The sequence below is a fragment of the Felis catus genome, chromosome B4, assembly GCF_018350175.1.
Source record: "Felis catus isolate Fca126 chromosome B4, F.catus_Fca126_mat1.0, whole genome shotgun sequence".
NCBI classification, from domain to species: Eukaryota; Metazoa; Chordata; class Mammalia; order Carnivora; family Felidae; genus Felis; species Felis catus.
Genome location: NC_058374.1, coordinates 133,098,227 through 133,116,216, shown reverse-complemented (window position 1 = coordinate 133,116,216; position 17,990 = coordinate 133,098,227). Strand labels below are relative to the sequence as shown.

Sequence of the window (17,990 nt, the reverse complement as noted above, 5' to 3'; positions counted from 1 at the left end):
TGCAACAAGTGTTTCTTGATTAATCTTTAATTTTTATTCTTTAAAATCTTTAATCTTTAATCTTAATTTTTAGCCTTTACATGCACTGTACATTATTATACACAAAATCCACATATAACACTTATATTAGATAAGTTATAAATTATCCTATTTAACTCACCTTTGCAGACCTCCTACCTGCTAAAGCATGGTCGAGGCTCTAAAGTCAGAATGTGGGAAGTTAGTACAATGTGTGATAGGCTGTATACAGCATATTCTTAGGTGGAAAAAAAATGAGTTTACAGAAACTAATATTTATTATTGAGAGAAGGGAAGGATTAGGTAGGTGTGATTGGAAATGGTTTCCAGAAGTAGTCGAGGTAGAGGCCTTGAGAAGTTGATAGGATTTAAATAGATAGAGAAGTGGAGGGGGTGGTCCAGTGTTGGGGGTGCAGGGTGAGAAATAGATGGTAATAAAGGTAAAGAAACTTGAGGGGCGCTTGGGTGGGTCAATTGGTTAAGCATCCGACTTCGGCTCAGGATCTCACGGTCCTCAAGTTCAAGCCCCGTGTCGGGCTCTGTGCTGACAGCTCGGAGCCTGGAGCCTGCTTCAGATTCTGTGTCTCCCTCTCTGTCTGCCCCTCCTCTGCTCATGCTCTGTCTCTCTCTGTCTCAAAAATAAATAAAAACATTAAAAAATAATAAAATAAAATAGGGGTGCCTGTGTGGCTCAGTCCATTAGGCGACTGACTTCATTCAGCTCAGGTCATGTTCTCATAGTTTGTGAGTTCGAGCCCCGCATCAGGCTCTGTGCGGATAGCTGGGAGCCTGGAGCCTGCTTCGGATTCTGTGTCTCCCTCGCTCTCTGCCCCTCCCCCGCTCGTACTCGCGCGCGCTCTTGCTCTCTCAAAAATAAATAAACATTATCAAAAAATCTCTTTTAAATCATTATTTTTGAATTGTTGTCATGCTTTCTTCTTTTAGATCATAGTGTTTTACTCATTGAAAAGATTACCAGTCTAAAAACCAAAGTCTAAGCACCCAGAAGACTGTTCCTCCTGGACAGATGGGAAAGAGGGTGGATAGATAGACTTCAGTCTGGTTTGTTTCATTGAATTTGAAGATAATTTTTTCTTTTATAATGTTAAGCTTTTGTATTAAACGTTAACACAATGGCCAGGGACACCCGGCTGGCTTAGTCAGAGGAGCATATGACTCTTGATCTCGGGGTCATGAGTTCAAGCCACATGCTGGATATAGAGGTTACTTTAAAATAAAAAAATAAGGGGCGCCTGGGTAGCGCAGTCGGTTAAGCGTCCGACTTCAGCCAGGTCACGATCTCGCGGTCCGTGAGTTTGAGCCCCGCGTCAGGCTCTGGGCTGATGGCTCAGAGCCTGGAGCCTGTTTCCGATTCTGTGTCTCCCTCTCTCTCTGCCCCTCCCCCGTTCATGCTCTGTCTCTCTCTGTCCCAAAAAAATAAATAAACGTTGAAAAAAAATTTTTTTTTAATAAAATAAAAAAATAAGAAAATAAGCAAATAAAATGATGGCTGTTAGATGACTTTATACATCCCAGATTTGAGATTTAGATTGAGTGTTGTTGTGAATATTTCCATCAGAGAGTCATTGTCATTCTGAATTATCTTACTGTCCGTATTGCTAAGTGTTAAGGTGACTCTGTTACTATAGAAAAATGCTCTTCCCCCCATTTCTCTCAGATGTAAAATAGAAGCCAATGGGAAAATATTTGACAAAAATCCACTCTGAAGAAACGCGTTTATGTCAACATGGTGAGGTATACATGTGCTTGGCGTTAGTCAGCCTAGCATTCTGCCGGGAAATATATTCGCATCTTTAACAGAAACCTTTACCAACTAGTTACAACTCAGTCATATGCAAATTAGGGATATTTTAGAAGTTATTTTCATCTACCGATTTACTCTTCCTTTTAATGATTCTTTAGTAACTTGATTTGACTTTTTAAAAAACAAAAGCACTACTTTTTCTCTTTCTTTATCCTTGTGCTTCTATTTGTCCTTCTCCTTAACAAGCGTTTACTGAACACTTCCTACGGGTCACTCTCTCCAGTGCTGGGGCACAAAGATAACTCCTAAGAAGGCCTCTTCGGGGGGCCTGTTTGCCTGGAGGGGCCGGACTGGTGAGAATGAGGAAGTGTAAGGCTGACTACGTACAGGGCCCCAGACAGGGTGTGGTGAGAAGGACAATGACAGGGGAGGGCAAGGAAAGGAAAGAACAGGTTCAGGGCAAGAGAACAGGCTGCTTGAATCAGTTTGAAAAGATGGAAGAGCTTGGAGGTGAGAGGGTTGGAGAGAAACGGAACTCCCCACGGAGGGAGTGAGGTACGTGTCCTGAATTGTCTAATGCTGTGGCGTCCCAGCAGCCATTTCGCCCAGGCTGGCCTCCAACTGTGGATGAAAATGTGTTTCTGTAATAACTCAGGGCCTGACAGCGGTGATGATGGCGTATAAATGTGCATTGTGAGGCTGTGTTGTGGTGTGCATGGTGATACGTAGACACTCGATAGTGAATTACACAATGCCTGTATCCTCTTCTGGGAGCTTCTGCTCAGTCTTCCTTTTGCCCATTCCCAGCTTATGATGCCACTAACTTCATCAACTGTATCTCTTAAAATACTTTTCTTTCTTTCCATATCCAACTTCAGGTAAAACTACTTCAGAGCAAGCCCTAGCACGGAGTGTTGGTAACAGGTTTGCGTCTAGAAATTTGGACCAGGCTCATAAGTCATAGATTCAGTAGGTCTTCCTATATCAGACCTACCTTAAATATCAGCTCCTTTCAATTCCTTCTATTTGTAATAAATATTATTTGCCCCTTATACTCCAGGTACTTTGTCATATTCTAGTTACTGTGGTGATATTAATGAATGAAATGGATAAAGATTCCGCCCTGACGGAACTTACATTTTGGTAATCATCACAACGGCTCTGAGAGATTGCTTCTTTTCTCCCACATAGACAAAGGATTTATTAAAATTAGGCTGCTACCGAAAGCAGGGTTTTCTTTCATGGGCTTTGTGTAGACACCAGGGCAAGAAGACATTTTTTTATTACAGGGGAAAATGGCCTTTTTTTTTTTTTTTTTTTTGGTAGCTGGGGGTTCTGTAGGGATAGACCAGTATGATATGGCATATTTTCTCTAGTTTATCTTGTAAAAGATGAACGTTTGAAGGTTCTAAAAATATAGTGGTTTCAGAGACAGATAAGTGGGTGAAGAGAAAAATATTTAAAGCCAAGTTATTTGAGGCTTTCCTTTCCTTGTACTTCAGTGAGGAGAGAGAGAGAGAAGCGGCCACCAAATGACTAATGCATCGGTAATAGCTGGGGTATACTTTATATAGGCAGAAGAGAAATATAGTAAGAAAGCAGAAACAACTAAATAGAGAATCCTGTTATAGCAGCAAAAAATCCGATTTAGGAGCACCCGGGTGGCTCAGTCAGTTGAGCATCCAACTCTTGATTTCAGCTCAGATCACGATCCCAGGGTTAGAGATCGAGCCCATGTCAGGCAAATGTGGAGCCTGCTTAAGCTTCTCTCTCTCTCTCTTTCTCTCTCTCTCCCCCTACCCAGACCCCTTCTCCTGCTTGCTCTCTCTCTCTTTCTCTCTCAAATTAAAAAAAAAAAAAATCCATTATTAAAATTACAATGGATTTGGGGGCACCCGGCTGGCTCTATCCGTGGAGCATGTGGCTCTTGATCTCAGGGTCATGAGTTCAAGCCACATGCGTGGTGTAGAGCTTACTTTAAAAAAAGGAAAAGAGGGGCGCCTGGGTGGCTCAGTCGGTTGGGCGTCTGACTTCAGCTCAGGTTACGATCTCACAGTCTGTGAGTTCGAGCCCCGCGTCGGGCTCTGGGCTGACGGCTCGGAGCCTGGAGCCTGCTTCGGATTCTGTGTCTCCCTCTCTCTCTGCCCCTCCCCCATTCATGCTCTGTCTCTCTCTGTCCCAAAAATAAATAAACGTTGGGAAAAAAAATTTTTTTTTTAATTTTTAAAAAGGAAAAGAAAAAAGAAAATTGCAACGGATTTGAAACAGAGTGTTTTCAGTTGTATTTTTTGATCGTGGTTCTTACTTGTTATTTTACAGACGCTGTGCCTACCCCCTCAGAAGAAAGCCCATCTCTGCAGACCAATGTGAGTTTGGACAAGAAACCAGACAGCAGTACCATCACAAATACCGTAACCGAAAGCCCTTTGCAAACGCCTCTGGAAAAGCAGTCAGCTGCAGAAAGCTTTGACACATTGACAACTTCACCATCGTTTTGGTCATCGAATAAGGAAGAGTTTGTCAGCCCTAATTTAAGGATGTCAAAGTCAGATTCTACCTTCTGTAACCAGGCCTCTGTAGAGACGCTCTATGTCTCTCCTTCATTCAAAACATTGGACCCAGTGAAGGAGGTGGTAAGCAACAAGGACTGCCAGAAGCCAACACGATCCAGCATTGTTCACGTGGATGAGGAAAACCTCAAGACTGCAACCACATGGGGTGAGTCTGCGCACGCGCGCACGCACACACACACACACACACACACACACAGCTCTTCTGAAGTGTTCTTCTGTTATTTTTCTGTGCTTTCTGTCTCTGTTTCTGGTTCCCTTCTTTCACTCTCCATCCAGTGGCGTTAAAACATACAAGGCAGAGAGAGGGACTTCTCAGTTGGGAAAAAGCACCCCTTTTATCAAAGAGCCGAAAGGCAGTTCATCCCTGGGGGTCGCAAGTACTTGTTGAAGCACAAGTTCTGAGCAGTTCTGATTCCGAGTAAATTAGAAAGAACTAGCATTAAATAAGAGCTTCCTGTTAGGCGTTTAGGTTACCTATGAAGACACTTTATAAAAAGGAATGAGTTACTATGTATATTGATGTGTAGACACACAATATATGTGTGTGGGTACGCGGCCTTTTTTTAAAGTATTGTGTACTGATTGCCCCCCCCCAAAAAAATGGTGGGGAATCTCTTCTTTATTCTGTCCTATAAAACACTAAAAGGGTTGCAGTATTCTTGGGCCTTGATGGTAAAGGAGAAAGCCAATTGGGAATCCAGATTGTTGGCTATCAGTTACCAAAGCCTACATCGTAATTATGCTTTCTTCTTTAAAGTTAATTAGTAAACGAATAAGTTGTTTGTGCACTTTTCCAAGACTGAGTCGTTTTATTGGTTCTTATGTACAATAATGCTTACTAACTCATATAAATATAAAGCTTTTAATATAAATACTCTAAACTGCCTCAATCTCAGGTCAAAAGTACAAACAATGGAAGCCAACATGTTGAGGCTAAAGAAATTTACTTTGGTGTCAGTAAGGTCAGTGAATGGTAGCACAGTCCCCTTGCTGCACTTTCCAGAATTTTAGGGGATCGAATAGCCTAAAAATAAACTGATTCTTACTTCTGTCACCAAATTAACTGTTCTGCGGAGACTGTTGATGTGGAAACCAATTAGTACCGGTTACAATGACTGTGACGGTTTGTGTGCGTGGCTGTCCCCCGGGATGTTGTTACTATGAGTTCATTTCTTTCACAAATACCACAGAAAGATCATTGAAAATAGTTTTGGCCACTGCCTGTGTACCAAGCATACTTAATTATAAAAATTAGCTGGAAGTTCCTCTAAAGCCAGTGAGCAAGGAGGACTTTTGCTTCCATTTATAATGAAGTAGATAGTATTGTTCTAACCCTCCCACCGAAAATACTGGTTACAGCTGGAAAACCATTAAAAGCTGGTTTGAAGTCCTGTAAAACAACCGAGGTAGAAAACACATGATGGGTCAAGATCCTAGGAAGGGGACTGTGACACTGTGATATAATATGAAATATATATTAGGTCTTCATTCCTGGTTCCCGGCACTGAGCTCCCTAAAAACCCTTGGAATTTCCTGAGTGATAGGAGTGAGAAGAGCCTTTTTGTTATTTGTAATAAACCCCTTCCTTCCCTACCTGGGTTTATGTTGAGGTGCGTCTTGGAGAATGGGGGCTCGTTGCCAGAGTAACCATTCAGGCCAGTGGAGGGCTGGAACTTTCAGCCCCACCCACTGACCTCTAGGGAAGTTGAGTTCATCACCAATGGCCAATGATTTGATCAATCATGTCTCTGTAACGGAACCTCCATAAAAATCCCCAGACAGTGGGGTTTAGAGAGCCTCCAGGTTGGCGAACACGTGAAGTTTCTGGGAGGTTGGTGCACCCGGAGAGGGCATGGAAGCTCTGGGCCCTTCCCCATACCTTGTCCGGTGCATCTTTCCATTTGGCTGTTCCTGAGTTGTATCCTTCCTAACCAAAACTAGTAATAGGAAGCAAAGCACTTTCCTGAGTTCCGTGAGCCGTTGTAGCAAATTACCGGCCCCGAGGAGGGGATCATGGGATCCCTCAATTTATACCCGGCAGGTCAGAAATATGTGAGGCCTAGACTTGTGAGTGGCAACTGAAGTGGGGGACGGTCTTGAGGGATTGGGCCTCTCATCTGTGGTGTTTGCACTAACTCTGGGTAGTGCCAGAATGGAGTTAAATTATAGGACACCCAGTTAGTGTCCCCAGAGAATTAGAGAAATCCTTGGTGTGCAGAACCCACATTTGGTGTCAGAAATGATGTGAGCAAAGTAGGAAACTAGTTTACTTGTAGTTGGCCCCGCATTCACCTCAGTTTTCCCACCATGGATCGTTTGCCTATTCACAGAGCAGGATGATGGAAACTGAGGGAAAATCAGAGGCCTGGGCTCTCCACTGTTTACTGAGCTTGAGAGATAGGATTGGAGTTGGTGGCAGGGACTCCAGGGGCGAATATGCCAGAGGAGAGGAAGTCACAGAGGAGAAAGCCCCGAAGTCTTTGTGCAATTTCTTACTGAAATACCTACTCCTGCTGAGTTGCACACGTTAGGGATGTGATGCCAAGAAGTTAAAGGGAGGCAACTTCTAGAGGGCAAAGGTTCTCATCATCTCACGGCTCTGGGAGACAGACAGAGGGTGGAGCTCAGGGTCTGCCAAACTGGAGTGGCTCTGGTGAGTAGCGTGCTCTCAGCTGGGACCTGCGACAGGCCACGCCCCAGGCATCACAACTCCCATCTAGGGGCGAGAACAGACCAGAGCTAGAACAGCCCTCACAAATGCCGAAACCCAGCTCCAAGTGGAGCAAAGGGATTGTATTGCGTTCCATCTGTCTTCTAGAAGACAACGAAGCCCTTGCTTAAGAGCTCCTATAATTTCTCATGCAAAGTTTTTGGCTTTTAAAATACACGAGAAAAACAGACAACAGAAGCAGAACCACAGAGAAGCTAGATACTGACATTGTAAGATAAATACTTCAAAATAGCTGTGACTAACATGATCAAGAGCACAGAGGGAAGGATGGAGAATTTCACCAGAATACAAGTATCTGTGAAGAAAGAATGAAACGAGGGGCGCCTGGGTGGCTCAGTCGGTTGAGCGTCTGACTTCGGCTCAGGTCGTGATCTCGCGGTCCGTGGGTTCGAGCCCTGTGCCGGGCTCTGTGCTGATGGCTCGGAACCTGGAGCCTGCTTCTGATTCTGTGTCTCCCTCTCCCCCTCCCCCCTTCATGCTCTCTCTCTCTCTCAAAAGTAAATAATAAACATTAAAAGATTTTTTTTAAAAAGAGTGAATGAATGAAACGAAAGTTCCAGGGCTGGAAAATACAGCAGCCAAAATTAAGGCCCTGAGGGCACTGTTCAGTCACATGGCCTGAGGTTATCAAAAGAGAGCTTCGGTACTGGCAGAGGAGCTGGGAAGTCATGTGGGCAATCCTAAAATACGTGGGTAAATATAAAATGCAGTATATTTTATTTTTATTCTCACTCTTAAAATGCATGTGACTGTTTAAAGCAAACTTTTCCTACTGTATTTTGTTTTAAAACAGTAGATGTAATATATATCACAACACAGGCCAAAGAATGGCTGGTTTGCATAGTTGTTAGCGGCTCAGGTTCTGGGATCACACTGCCTGGGTTCATAATCTCAGCCCAGCCACTGGCTGCGTGGCCTCTGCGTGGCGCTGTCTTCATCTACGGAATGGGGCCGCCGGAGGGGGTCCCTGAATTCGCAAACATCAGGTGCTCAGGGTAGGATGTGGACCTGGCCAGTGCCGTAGAAAAGCTTGCTATTTTTACTCCAGTGTCTGTGTTTTTGTTTTTGTTTTTAATGTTTATTTTTGAGAGGAAGAGAGAGAGAGAGAGAGAGAGAGAGAGAGAGAGAGAGAGAGAGAGAGAGAACAAGTGGGGGAGGGGCAGAGAGAGAGAGAGAGAGACACAGAATCCGAAGCAGGCCCCAGGCTCCAAGCTGTCAGCACAGAGCCTGACGTGGGGCTCGAACCCACGAACCGTGAGATCATGACCTGAGCCGAAATCAGACGCTTAACCGACTGAGCCACCCAGGCACCCCCAGTTTCCATGTTTTTAGTTCTGCTTTTATTTATTTATTTAATGTTTATTTATTTTTGAGAGAGACAGAGACAGAATGCGAGTCGGTTAGGGGCAGAGAGAGAGGGAGAGACAGAATCCGAAGCAGGCTCCAGGCTCCCAGCCGTCAGTACAGAGCCCGACACGGGGCTCGAACTCACGAGCCGTAAGATCATGACCTGAGCCGAAGTCGGATGCTCAACCGACTGAGCCACCCAAGCGCCCCTTTAGTTCTGCTTTTAGAGCCCCGAGCCCCCAGCCCCCTCCCAACCCTCCACATCCACTCCGGTTATTTCCAAAAGGACCCAGGAGTTCCTCGCTTATTCTCAGGAGCAAGGAAACTCCTATCCTTCCAGAAAGGGCCTTGCAGGCTGAGGAATAGAGCCCAGCTGGGACGGACCAAAGAGATCCTAGGGAGCTCCAGTTCATTCTCCCCAGAGCTGCCAGAGGACCTGACGACTGCTGCTCTCCCGCTGAGACGGCAGACCTCTCGGACTGTCGCCCTGTTCCTGAAGGTCGCTAGCCTTCCACTGCCCTGCGCGGTCTCGCTTCTGCCTCTTCCCGCAGCCTGGTGATGCTTCCGCTTGTCAAGTAAACCAAATCGCTTCACCAGCTTGGCGCTGTTGTTCCCTCAGACCAGAACGCTTCCCACCCAGCCCTTCCCCGCTGCACTCCTCCTTCAGGGCTCAGCTTCCACAGGATTCCACAGGATTCCCTGACCCCCTTGATTACTTCAGATCCCCCTCCCACTCTGTGTTGTCTTGGTACCCGTAATTATCCTTCTAGCACGTACCGCCATTCGAGTGGGATGTGATCGCATATCCGTGAAGTTGTCTGATGTCTCCCCCACTCCCCGAGTGGGATGGCGCCTTCCTGAGGGAGGGACCACGTCTGCCTGTTGGTTATTGAAGCCCCAGCACCGACCACAGTGCCTTGCACACAGTAGGTACCCAACACTCAACAAGTGAATCAAAAGCAGCTTAGTAAAGCAGCCATGGAGAGCGTGCGTGAAGAAATAATGGAAGAAAGCACTGGAAAATGACGCCAGGACGGATGACGAAGCGCTGTGTGCGCCAGGTGAAGAAGTTTGGACTTCAGTTTGAAGAGAATGCAAGTCACTAAAGGTTTTAAGCCGCGTGAGTGGCTTTTTGAATGTGTTGTAGAAAAATTACTGATTTCTATGGTGGGGGGAGTGTGGAGGATTGATGTGGAGGGGGGTGAAGCTGGGGCAGGGAGCTCGTCAGGGGCTGTTGCTGGGAAGGAAACCAAGTGGGAGATTGGAGAGCAGAGCGGGTGAGGTGGGGGAGGGGGGGGGGCGGCTAGCCTGAGATGGGGCACAGTCAGGGGCAAGTGGGCTAGAATCCAGAACAGAAAGACACTCACCTTACCCTGAGCGCCCGTAAGGAAGGAGGGGAAGGGATGTGTCAGAGTGTGAGGGATGGGTTTGGTGGGTTTTGCTAATTAAGATGTATTGAGCCTTCATGTGCCACACATTGTATGTTGTGGCCTCCATATCTCATCGTCTGAGGTCACCTGCCCAGACTGAGGGGAAGTGGTATAAAGGCGGTGAAAGGTCTGCTGAGATTTAGGAATAGCCACTCTAGAGAATGGAAGAAGATGCTGATAAGACACGGGCACAATGGAGCGATAGAGCCAGAATTTGTGGGGGTCCTAATTTGCAGGATCTGTGCTTTCTCCAATAGCGCCGAGCAGCCTGGGGGTAGGAATGAGAAAGCATATTTGAATTGAAATAGGATTTGGACAGGAATTTGCAAACCATAGCTTTGAGGCCAAATGTGGTCACCCCCTGTTTCTGCAAATAAAATTCTATTGGAACACAACCATGCTAACTGGCTCCCATGTAGTCTTTGGTTGCTTTTGTGCTGCAGCAGCAGAGCTGAGAAGTTGTAATGGAAACCGTAGGTCCCGTAAAGCCTAAAATATTTACAGTTTGGTCCTTGACAGAAAAGGTCTGCCTGACTCCTGGATTAGGAATTAGCAGCAGATAAAGCAGAAACCATGGCAGTGGGGGGAGAGGAGGGGAGCAAGAAAGTGGTTCAAGTGATGGATAACGAGAAAATAAAAAGATTATTGGACCTGATGTCTCGATGAGGCCAAAGTGTAGATGCATTAAAGGGAATGAGAAGGCTGGAAGGAATCGAGAAGGAAAGTAATCTTGGAAAGCAAGATTTCAGAGTAGGGCAGCTCAAAGGAATGGCTGCAGGTAACTTGCGGTTGAGGAATTCAGGAAACGATGAGGCAGGATCGATGGCTGGTCTCCGTGGACGCTGGGTGAAGGAAGATAGACACGACACTGTCTACTTTCTGGGGTGTTTTTTTTTTTCTATATTTTATTGTTTTAAGAAGTATTTGTTTACATGAAGGGTCCAGGTCTGGTGTTACAAAACTCTTTGGAGATGATGAGCTTGGTAAACTTAAAAATACTTGCACCCTCACGGTGTAACAGATCTCAGCCACCTAATATAGGTTAATATTCTCGTTCTAATATTTTCACCGAATGATGGATTTGCAGCAACCTCGTTTGACCTTTTGATACTGAATAACTCTGTTCCTAGAACAGTCCATTCCTTCTCTTCCTCCGTTTAAATTTTAAGTTCTTTATGTCTAGGTCAAACTATTCCTTTAGGTCATTAGATCATTTGTCATGCATACCAAAAAGAAAAAAAGAAGATGGAAGATGCACAGAAGCCAGATCATTATATCCGTGAGCCATAGTTTGGGTAAGTGTGTTAGACTGCCCTGGACTTTTCTTTCTAATTTTGGGGGTAGGAAAAAAAATCCATATGTTCGCATGCTGGGCTAGTGGTGAGCGTTCTCACTGGCTCTGTCCTTTGTTTATATCTCATTGATTCCATTTTTGTACCATGGGTTTCAGTAGTGGTGGTTCTGTGGACCCAGCAACACCTCCTCCAGCTGTACAGCTCCTGCCTGCCTCCGTGCAGACAAAAAGACACACTGATTTGATTTTTTACATTCAGTGAGCCAAATTTATACTTCGTAGGTAAGTGAGAAGACTCAGCATTAATCCAATCGTCCAGTCATCCCAATAACAGTTTAGCATCAGTGATTAGAGGCAGAGTCATTAGCATTTCTCTCGAATCCTATGTTATTCCTAAATCTGTTTCTTTTCATGTAACTCCTTGATAATCATGACAATAAATTTTCAAATATTGTACTTTTAAAAGTACGAGATTGGGACGCCAGGGTGGCTCAGTCTGTTGAGTGTCCAACTTCGGTTCAGGTCATGATCTCATGGTTCGTGGGTTTGAGCCCCGTGTTGGGCTCCGTGCTGACAGTTCAGGACCTGCTCGGGATTCTCTCTCTCCCCCTCCCCTGTTCATACTCTCTCTCTCTCTTTCAAAAAAAAAATAATAAACATTAAAAAAAAAATTTTTTTAAGTACAAGATCTAACTCATGCACCAGAAAATGCACCCTATTAAAGTGTACAATTCAGTACTTTTCGTATATTCTCAGAATTGTGCCATCATCACCACTCATTCCAGGATATTTTCATTACCCCAAAAAGTCCCGTATCCATTGACAGTCACTCCCCATTCCTTCCTCCCCCCGAACGCTTCCTCCCAAGCAGTGATCTACTTTCTGCCTCGGTGCATTTGCCTACTCTGGACGTTTCATGTTACGGCATCATACACTATGTGCCTCTCGTGTCTGGCTTCTTTGACGTAGCACAGCGTTTCCAGGGTTCATCCGTGTTGTCGCATGAACCAGTACTTCTCTCCTTATGGCTGAGTAATACTCCATCGTTTAAACACATTTTATGTATCTATCCATCAGCTGATGGATATTTGAGTTGTTTCGTCTTTTTAGCTATTACAAATATTATTACTACGGACATTTGTTACTTTCTACAACACAAAACAAAATCAGAATTTTTTTTTTAGTTTTTTTCTTTTACATTTATTTATTTTTGAGAGGCAGAGCACAAGTGGGGGAGGGGCAGGAAGAGAGGGAGATACAGAATCCGAAGCAGGCTCCAGGCTCTGAGCTGTCAGCACGGAGCCCGACGCGGGGCTCAAACTCACAAACCGCGAGATCATGACCGGCACCAAAGTCGGACGCCCAACCGACTGAGCCACCCAGGCGCCCCTAAAATCAGAATGTTTTAATTCATGTGTACAGGTAACAGTCGTTATATATCAGATAGGAAAACTGAAAGAGAAGAATAAAAAGCTCCTGTTTTATCGTGAACAGTTTGAAGTGTTTAGCTGAACAAGGACCTACTGCTAACAGAAAAATTTACATTTGCAGCTCCAGGCGAAGAGAGTTTAAAAATATTTCTAGGAATGTATTCGTCATGATATTTTTGCAGCGCAGTTCTTCTAAATGCTTTTTAAATTTCGAGTTGCAATATAATAATTAAGGGGCCTGATGTTTTCACGAGCATAAAAAGTCAGAGATAACACATCCGCATTTGGAATCGCTTTATCGGTGCTATTTTTAAGCAAATGCAGCATTAATTGGCGTGCATATATCACCCGGGGAGATGGTTTAAATTCAGCCATTTATCGCGGCTGGCTCCAGCTCTGGTGGGTGCACTGTATGAAGAGGATGGCTGCTAACAAGATAGCCCAGTACCTTCCGCAGTGAGTGGGAGCAGGGTGACGAAATGGGCAGGAGAGGCACCCTGGAGTGCAGCGTTGAAGTGTCTCGTACAGCTGTGGCGTGTTTGGAAACAAAAGTAAATTGGTGCGGAGCAATTAGAGCTGAAGTGGCTTTTTATGAGCAAAAGCCCGTGAATCAAAGCTACCAAACTGTAAACAATGATAAGCTATTCAGTCAGCAGTTGTAGCTACAAAGCGAAAGAAAGGTGGACACACAGCAGAAAACAGTGATTCTCAGACGTTAGCAGGCATCAGACACCCTTGGAGGCTTGTTAAAACTCAATGTCCTGGGCACAGTCCCAGTTTCTGATTTAGAGAGATGGGGCCCAAGGACTTTATTTCTAACAAATTCCCGGGTGCTGCTGCTGCTTGTTCAGGGGGGCGCACTTTGTTGTTGTTAATGTTTTATTTATTTTTGAGGGAGGGGAGGGGCAGAGGGAGAGAGGGGGACAGAGGATCCAAAGCGGGCTCTGTGCTGAGAGCAGCGAGCCCATGTGGGGCTTGAACTCACGTACCGCGAGATCATGACCTGAGCGGAAGTCAGACGCTCAGCCAACTAAGCCACCCAGGCACCCGCTTTGAGAACCGCTGGCATAAAATTAAACCAGGTAATCACATCGCGTCCATGTGACTAACGTAACTGTGTTACCCTTTTTCAGTGACCTGCTGGAGAATGTGCTATCCCCAGGTGAGGGTAAACCCAGAAAGAGAAAGACTTGGGATATAGAAACGGGAGCGCCAACACGGGAGGAGGGTGCGGGGTGACAGGCGACATGTCAGGTGACAGCTGTGACCCAAACAGAGCACACCCAGAGCAGAGCAGCGGCGTGACTCAGGACGCACGCGTGTGGAGGCTCTCTCACCCTTAGCGTGCCCGTCACCACCATGCCCTCTCTTCAACCCAAGGACAGAACGTCAGGATGAGGCTGACCTAGATTCTTCTGTGCGCTTGTCTTGCCTTGACCATGTGCCGACGAAGTCCCTATTTTCCTTTTCGTGTCCTGCTGCTACATCGGCTGAGAATACTCATGTCACCCCCAAAATGTCTTGTGATTGGAATTTTTCCTAAAAACTGGACGGAGATAGCCCTCAGAGAGCTTTGAAGCAGAAAATAGAAGCCGCCTGCCCCAGCCATGTTTTTTACAGGAGAGGTTCAATTTCGTTTAAAGGGACATGCATCTCTAAGCAAATAAACTAATATAGAAAGATAAGAAGTCATGTGTGCTTAGCGGTAATTTCCCTTTCTATGACTTCAGCTTTTTTTTTTTTTTATGTGAAAGTAGCAAGTCTAGAGTTAGCTGCAAGACTTTAGAAACCGAATTCTGCCAACCCGTACCACCTAATGCACGCATGAATGTAAATAGATACTCCAAGAAGACAAGAGAAAGTTGTGTCCAAGAAAGTTTGGAAAACCCTTGAATAAATTAGTGTACGACTTCTCAGAACTTTAAATGTGCTAATGTTCGTTGTTAATCTCCTAACGAGAGGCCCGACATGCAATCGCCTGGTCTTGCTTGACTTTGAAATACTGTTTTCACAAAACCTCTTTTGACATCTCCAGGAACACAGCATTCCTCAGAACACAGTTTGGGAGATAACGATTTATTTTTTATTTATTATTATTTTTTTTAACGTTTATTTATTTTTGAGACACAGAGAGACAGAGCATGAACGGGGGAGGGTCAGAGAGAGGGAGACACAGAATCTGAAACAGGCTCCAGGCTCTGAGCTGTCAGCACAGAGCCTGACGCGGGGCTCGAACTCACGGACCGTGAGATCATGACCTGAGCCGAAGTCGGCTGCTTAACCGACTGAGCTACCCAGGCGCCCCGGGAAATAACAATTTAAAATGAAGTGCACAAGAAGCAATGAGTATGATTTTGTCTGAAAGGGAATTACAATGTTATCAAATATTTTACAGAAAACCGGTTTAGAATGCTTTTGATTTTACTTATGTTTCTTGGTGAAAAAAAAAAAAAAATTCCGTACGTGTGCTCAAGTGTCCCAGATCTCAGGTGGGCTGGAGTTCAGTTTTGACCGTATTTGAACAGTTAGAGAAAAAGATTCGTTTGACAGCTTTTAGGTACTTGTAGTTGGTTGTTCATTTTACCATAATAGTCTCTGTAGGGGACAAAAAAAAAAAAAAAAAAAAAAAAGAATGAAGGAATCTAAGTTACAGCTTTCTCAGACTTTCTGCTTTAAATGCCAACTTAAAATGCCACCAGCCAGTAGAACAGGGTGTAATACTTTACTTTTCTGCTCTCTCTGGTAAGTGTGGTGTGAAAGTACATCGGGCACGGTTCACAGTCAAGGTGACTATTGATACTTCCATGTTCGTTTCATTTCCATGGCATTGTTGGTATATAATACATCTTTAGATTTTCTCTGCTTCCTGCTTCGGGTTTATCTAGGCTTATGATGACTATTTAGCATATGAAACTGTCAGTAGTATCTTTATGTTGAGACCTTGCAGATGGGGATTTCACATTGAAAAATTATTTTAGCCATTACTCTCGTTTGTATGTTGCATAATCTCTCTCTCCCTTGTAGTTTCAACCACCTCTGAAGGAACGTCCTCCTTTTCTACTTTATCCATGCCGTCTCCCGACTCAGCCTCTCCGGAGACGTCTGTTCATCTCCTACCCCGCATTTTGGCGGGACCTTCCTTCTGGTCTCTGGCCCAGCAACGGTCTTCTTCCGCCTCCTTTAAAGATGAAGATGAGACGGCCGGGGCTCACCACCCCTTTGCTCCTAGGGACCGAGCATCTTCTGATGAAGAGGAGAACGACAACGTCCATCTGCTGGAGAGTCTTCCGGATAACTCTGAGTCTGCTAAAGAGCAGACAAGTCCTGCTTCTGCCAGTAACTGGGCAGAGTCTTCCACCCCCAGGGCAGACCACGTCACCTCTGTGTCCTGTCTGAGTTTTCAGACACCTGCCGGCCTGCCGGGGGAGCCTGAAACAAACGATTCCATTAAAACTCTCCTAGGGGAGGTGAAAAATGCCATAGTGAAACTACACGAAGACCTGAGCACGGTGATAAGAGAACTTAACGTCATCAATAGCCATCTGGTGAGCATGAGTGGGAACAGTCTGCAGCTAAAGTCTTCCCAACTTCCCCAGTCTTCCGAGGGGACCTCAGATCACATGTAACAAGCCCGAGGGCCCCTGTCGGTAGAACTCATGTGGTTCCACCTCCCGAAGGCCTAAGTTAGCCTTTTGCAGATTCTCATCCTTCCGGCAAAAATGGGGTGGTGGTTGGATTTTCCCTTGTCAGGCTTATTAACAAATATCTTTCAAACCACTAAACTCATTTGGGTGGTTTCTTTTTTAAAGAGGAAAAAGCATCACCTTTGATAATATTTTCAGATTCAGCTACAAACTGTTTTTCATTTGACACTGAAGAGAATTTCTTTCTTCCACACCCTGGACTTCACCTCAAAATATATTAAGCGTTAGTGGAAGCTGTGGCAAGACCTCAGACTGCAAATGGCTCTTCCAGAGCTTTTGGATGAGCAGGTGGTAAGAAGGCCTTCAGAGCCTGGGGTTGCTGTTCCGTCTGCTCGTGCCAGGTTTCAGACTCTGCAAACAAAGGACCGGCAATCTTTCCCTTCCTGTGGCTGCCACCATTGGTTGGGGGGTTAAGCTGAGACAGGTGGGACATGGGACAGGTGTTTTCATTGCTAATGTTTATTGCAAAGTGAATTCAAATGCATCCTTTGGTTGTATTTGGAAAATAAATTTGATATTTTTCATCTTCTATGTATCCTTTTAATTTATTAAGACAGCCTTTCAAGTAGGATTTTATTTTTTATTTATTTTTAAACTTAAAAAAAATTGTTTTAACGTTTATTTGTTTTTAGAGAGACAGAGTGTAGCGGGGGAGGGGCAGAGAGAGAAGGAGACACAGAATCCGAAGCAGGCTCCAGGCTCTGAGCTGTCAGCACAGAGCCCGACACGGGGCTTGGACCCACGAACCACGAGATCATGACCTGAGCCAAAGTTGGTCACTCGACCGACTGAGCCGCCCAGGCGCCCCCTAGAATTTTTACTTCTGGGAAAATGATCTAGTTGGGAGATCATAGACCAGTGCTTCTCCATCCTACTGCACAGTGGAACCACCAGAGACGCTTTCATTTTGTTTTATACTTATTTGAGAAGACAGCGTAAGGGCTCCGTGTACCCATTGCTCAGTTCCAACAATTACCAACGAAGCGCTAAAATAAATTCCTGATTATTTTGAAGAAATATGGGATATCTAAAGTATATTCTAATGCCAAACCCAAGCCGATTTTCATCACGCTAACTGGGGTAAGAACTAGAGGGAAATGCTAGTGGGAGTGTTAGTGCAAAGACTGTAATGTGGGAGGGGGTTTGGCATATTTGAGGAGGGGCAAGGAAGGAAGCCAGTGCGGCTAGCGTGAAGTGAGGGAAGGGGACAACGGTAGGAGATCTGAGGTCCTGGAGGAAAGAACAAGGAGCAGTGCCAGATGATACAGGTTCTAGAAGACCGTCGTTAGAGATTATGGCTTTTACTCAATAAAAATTGTGACAAAGATGGGGCGCCTGGGTGGCTCAGTCGGTTAAGCAGCCGACTTCGGCTCAGGTCATGATCTCGCGGTCCGTGAGTTTGAGCCCCGCGTCGGGCTCTGTGCTGACAGCTCAGAGTCTGGAGCCTGTTTCGGATTCTCTGTGTTTCCCTCTCTCTGACCCTCCCCCATTCATGCTCTGTCTCTGTCTCAAAAATAAACGTTAAAAATTTTTAAAAAAAAATTGTGACAAGGTTTTAGGGTGAAAAATGATCTTGGGCTTCTAAAATGATCACACTGGTTCTGGGGAGAGAGGGATGCGGACACGGGATGAGGAAGGTAGGCCGATTGGAAGGCCATTGCAGTTATCCAGATAAGAGCGGGTGGTGGATCAAAGGAG

At 45.2% G+C, this 17,990-nt stretch overlaps 1 protein-coding gene across 15 annotated transcripts in view; it reads left to right on the top strand.

Moving 5' to 3' along the window:
* The window catches only part of ENTHD1 (ENTH domain containing 1), a 103,537-nt gene extending 86,716 nt beyond the window's left edge, over positions 1–16,821 (top strand). For 13 of the 15 annotated variants that reach the window (XM_019835616.3, XM_006934062.5, XM_006934061.5 and 10 more), the window contains 3 exons: positions 4,103–4,501; positions 15,613–16,133; positions 16,431–16,821. In XM_019835616.3, coding sequence (XP_019691175.3) covers positions 4,103–4,501; positions 15,613–16,133; positions 16,431–16,520 — 1,010 coding nt within the window. In that variant the 3' untranslated portion in view covers positions 16,521–16,821. Of the gene's footprint in view, positions 1–4,102; positions 4,502–13,721; positions 13,751–15,612 lie in introns of those variants that run through there. The other 2 variants (XM_023257503.2, XM_045062397.1) reach the window with 2 other exon arrangements.
* The last annotated feature ends 1,169 nt before the right edge of the window (positions 16,822–17,990 follow it).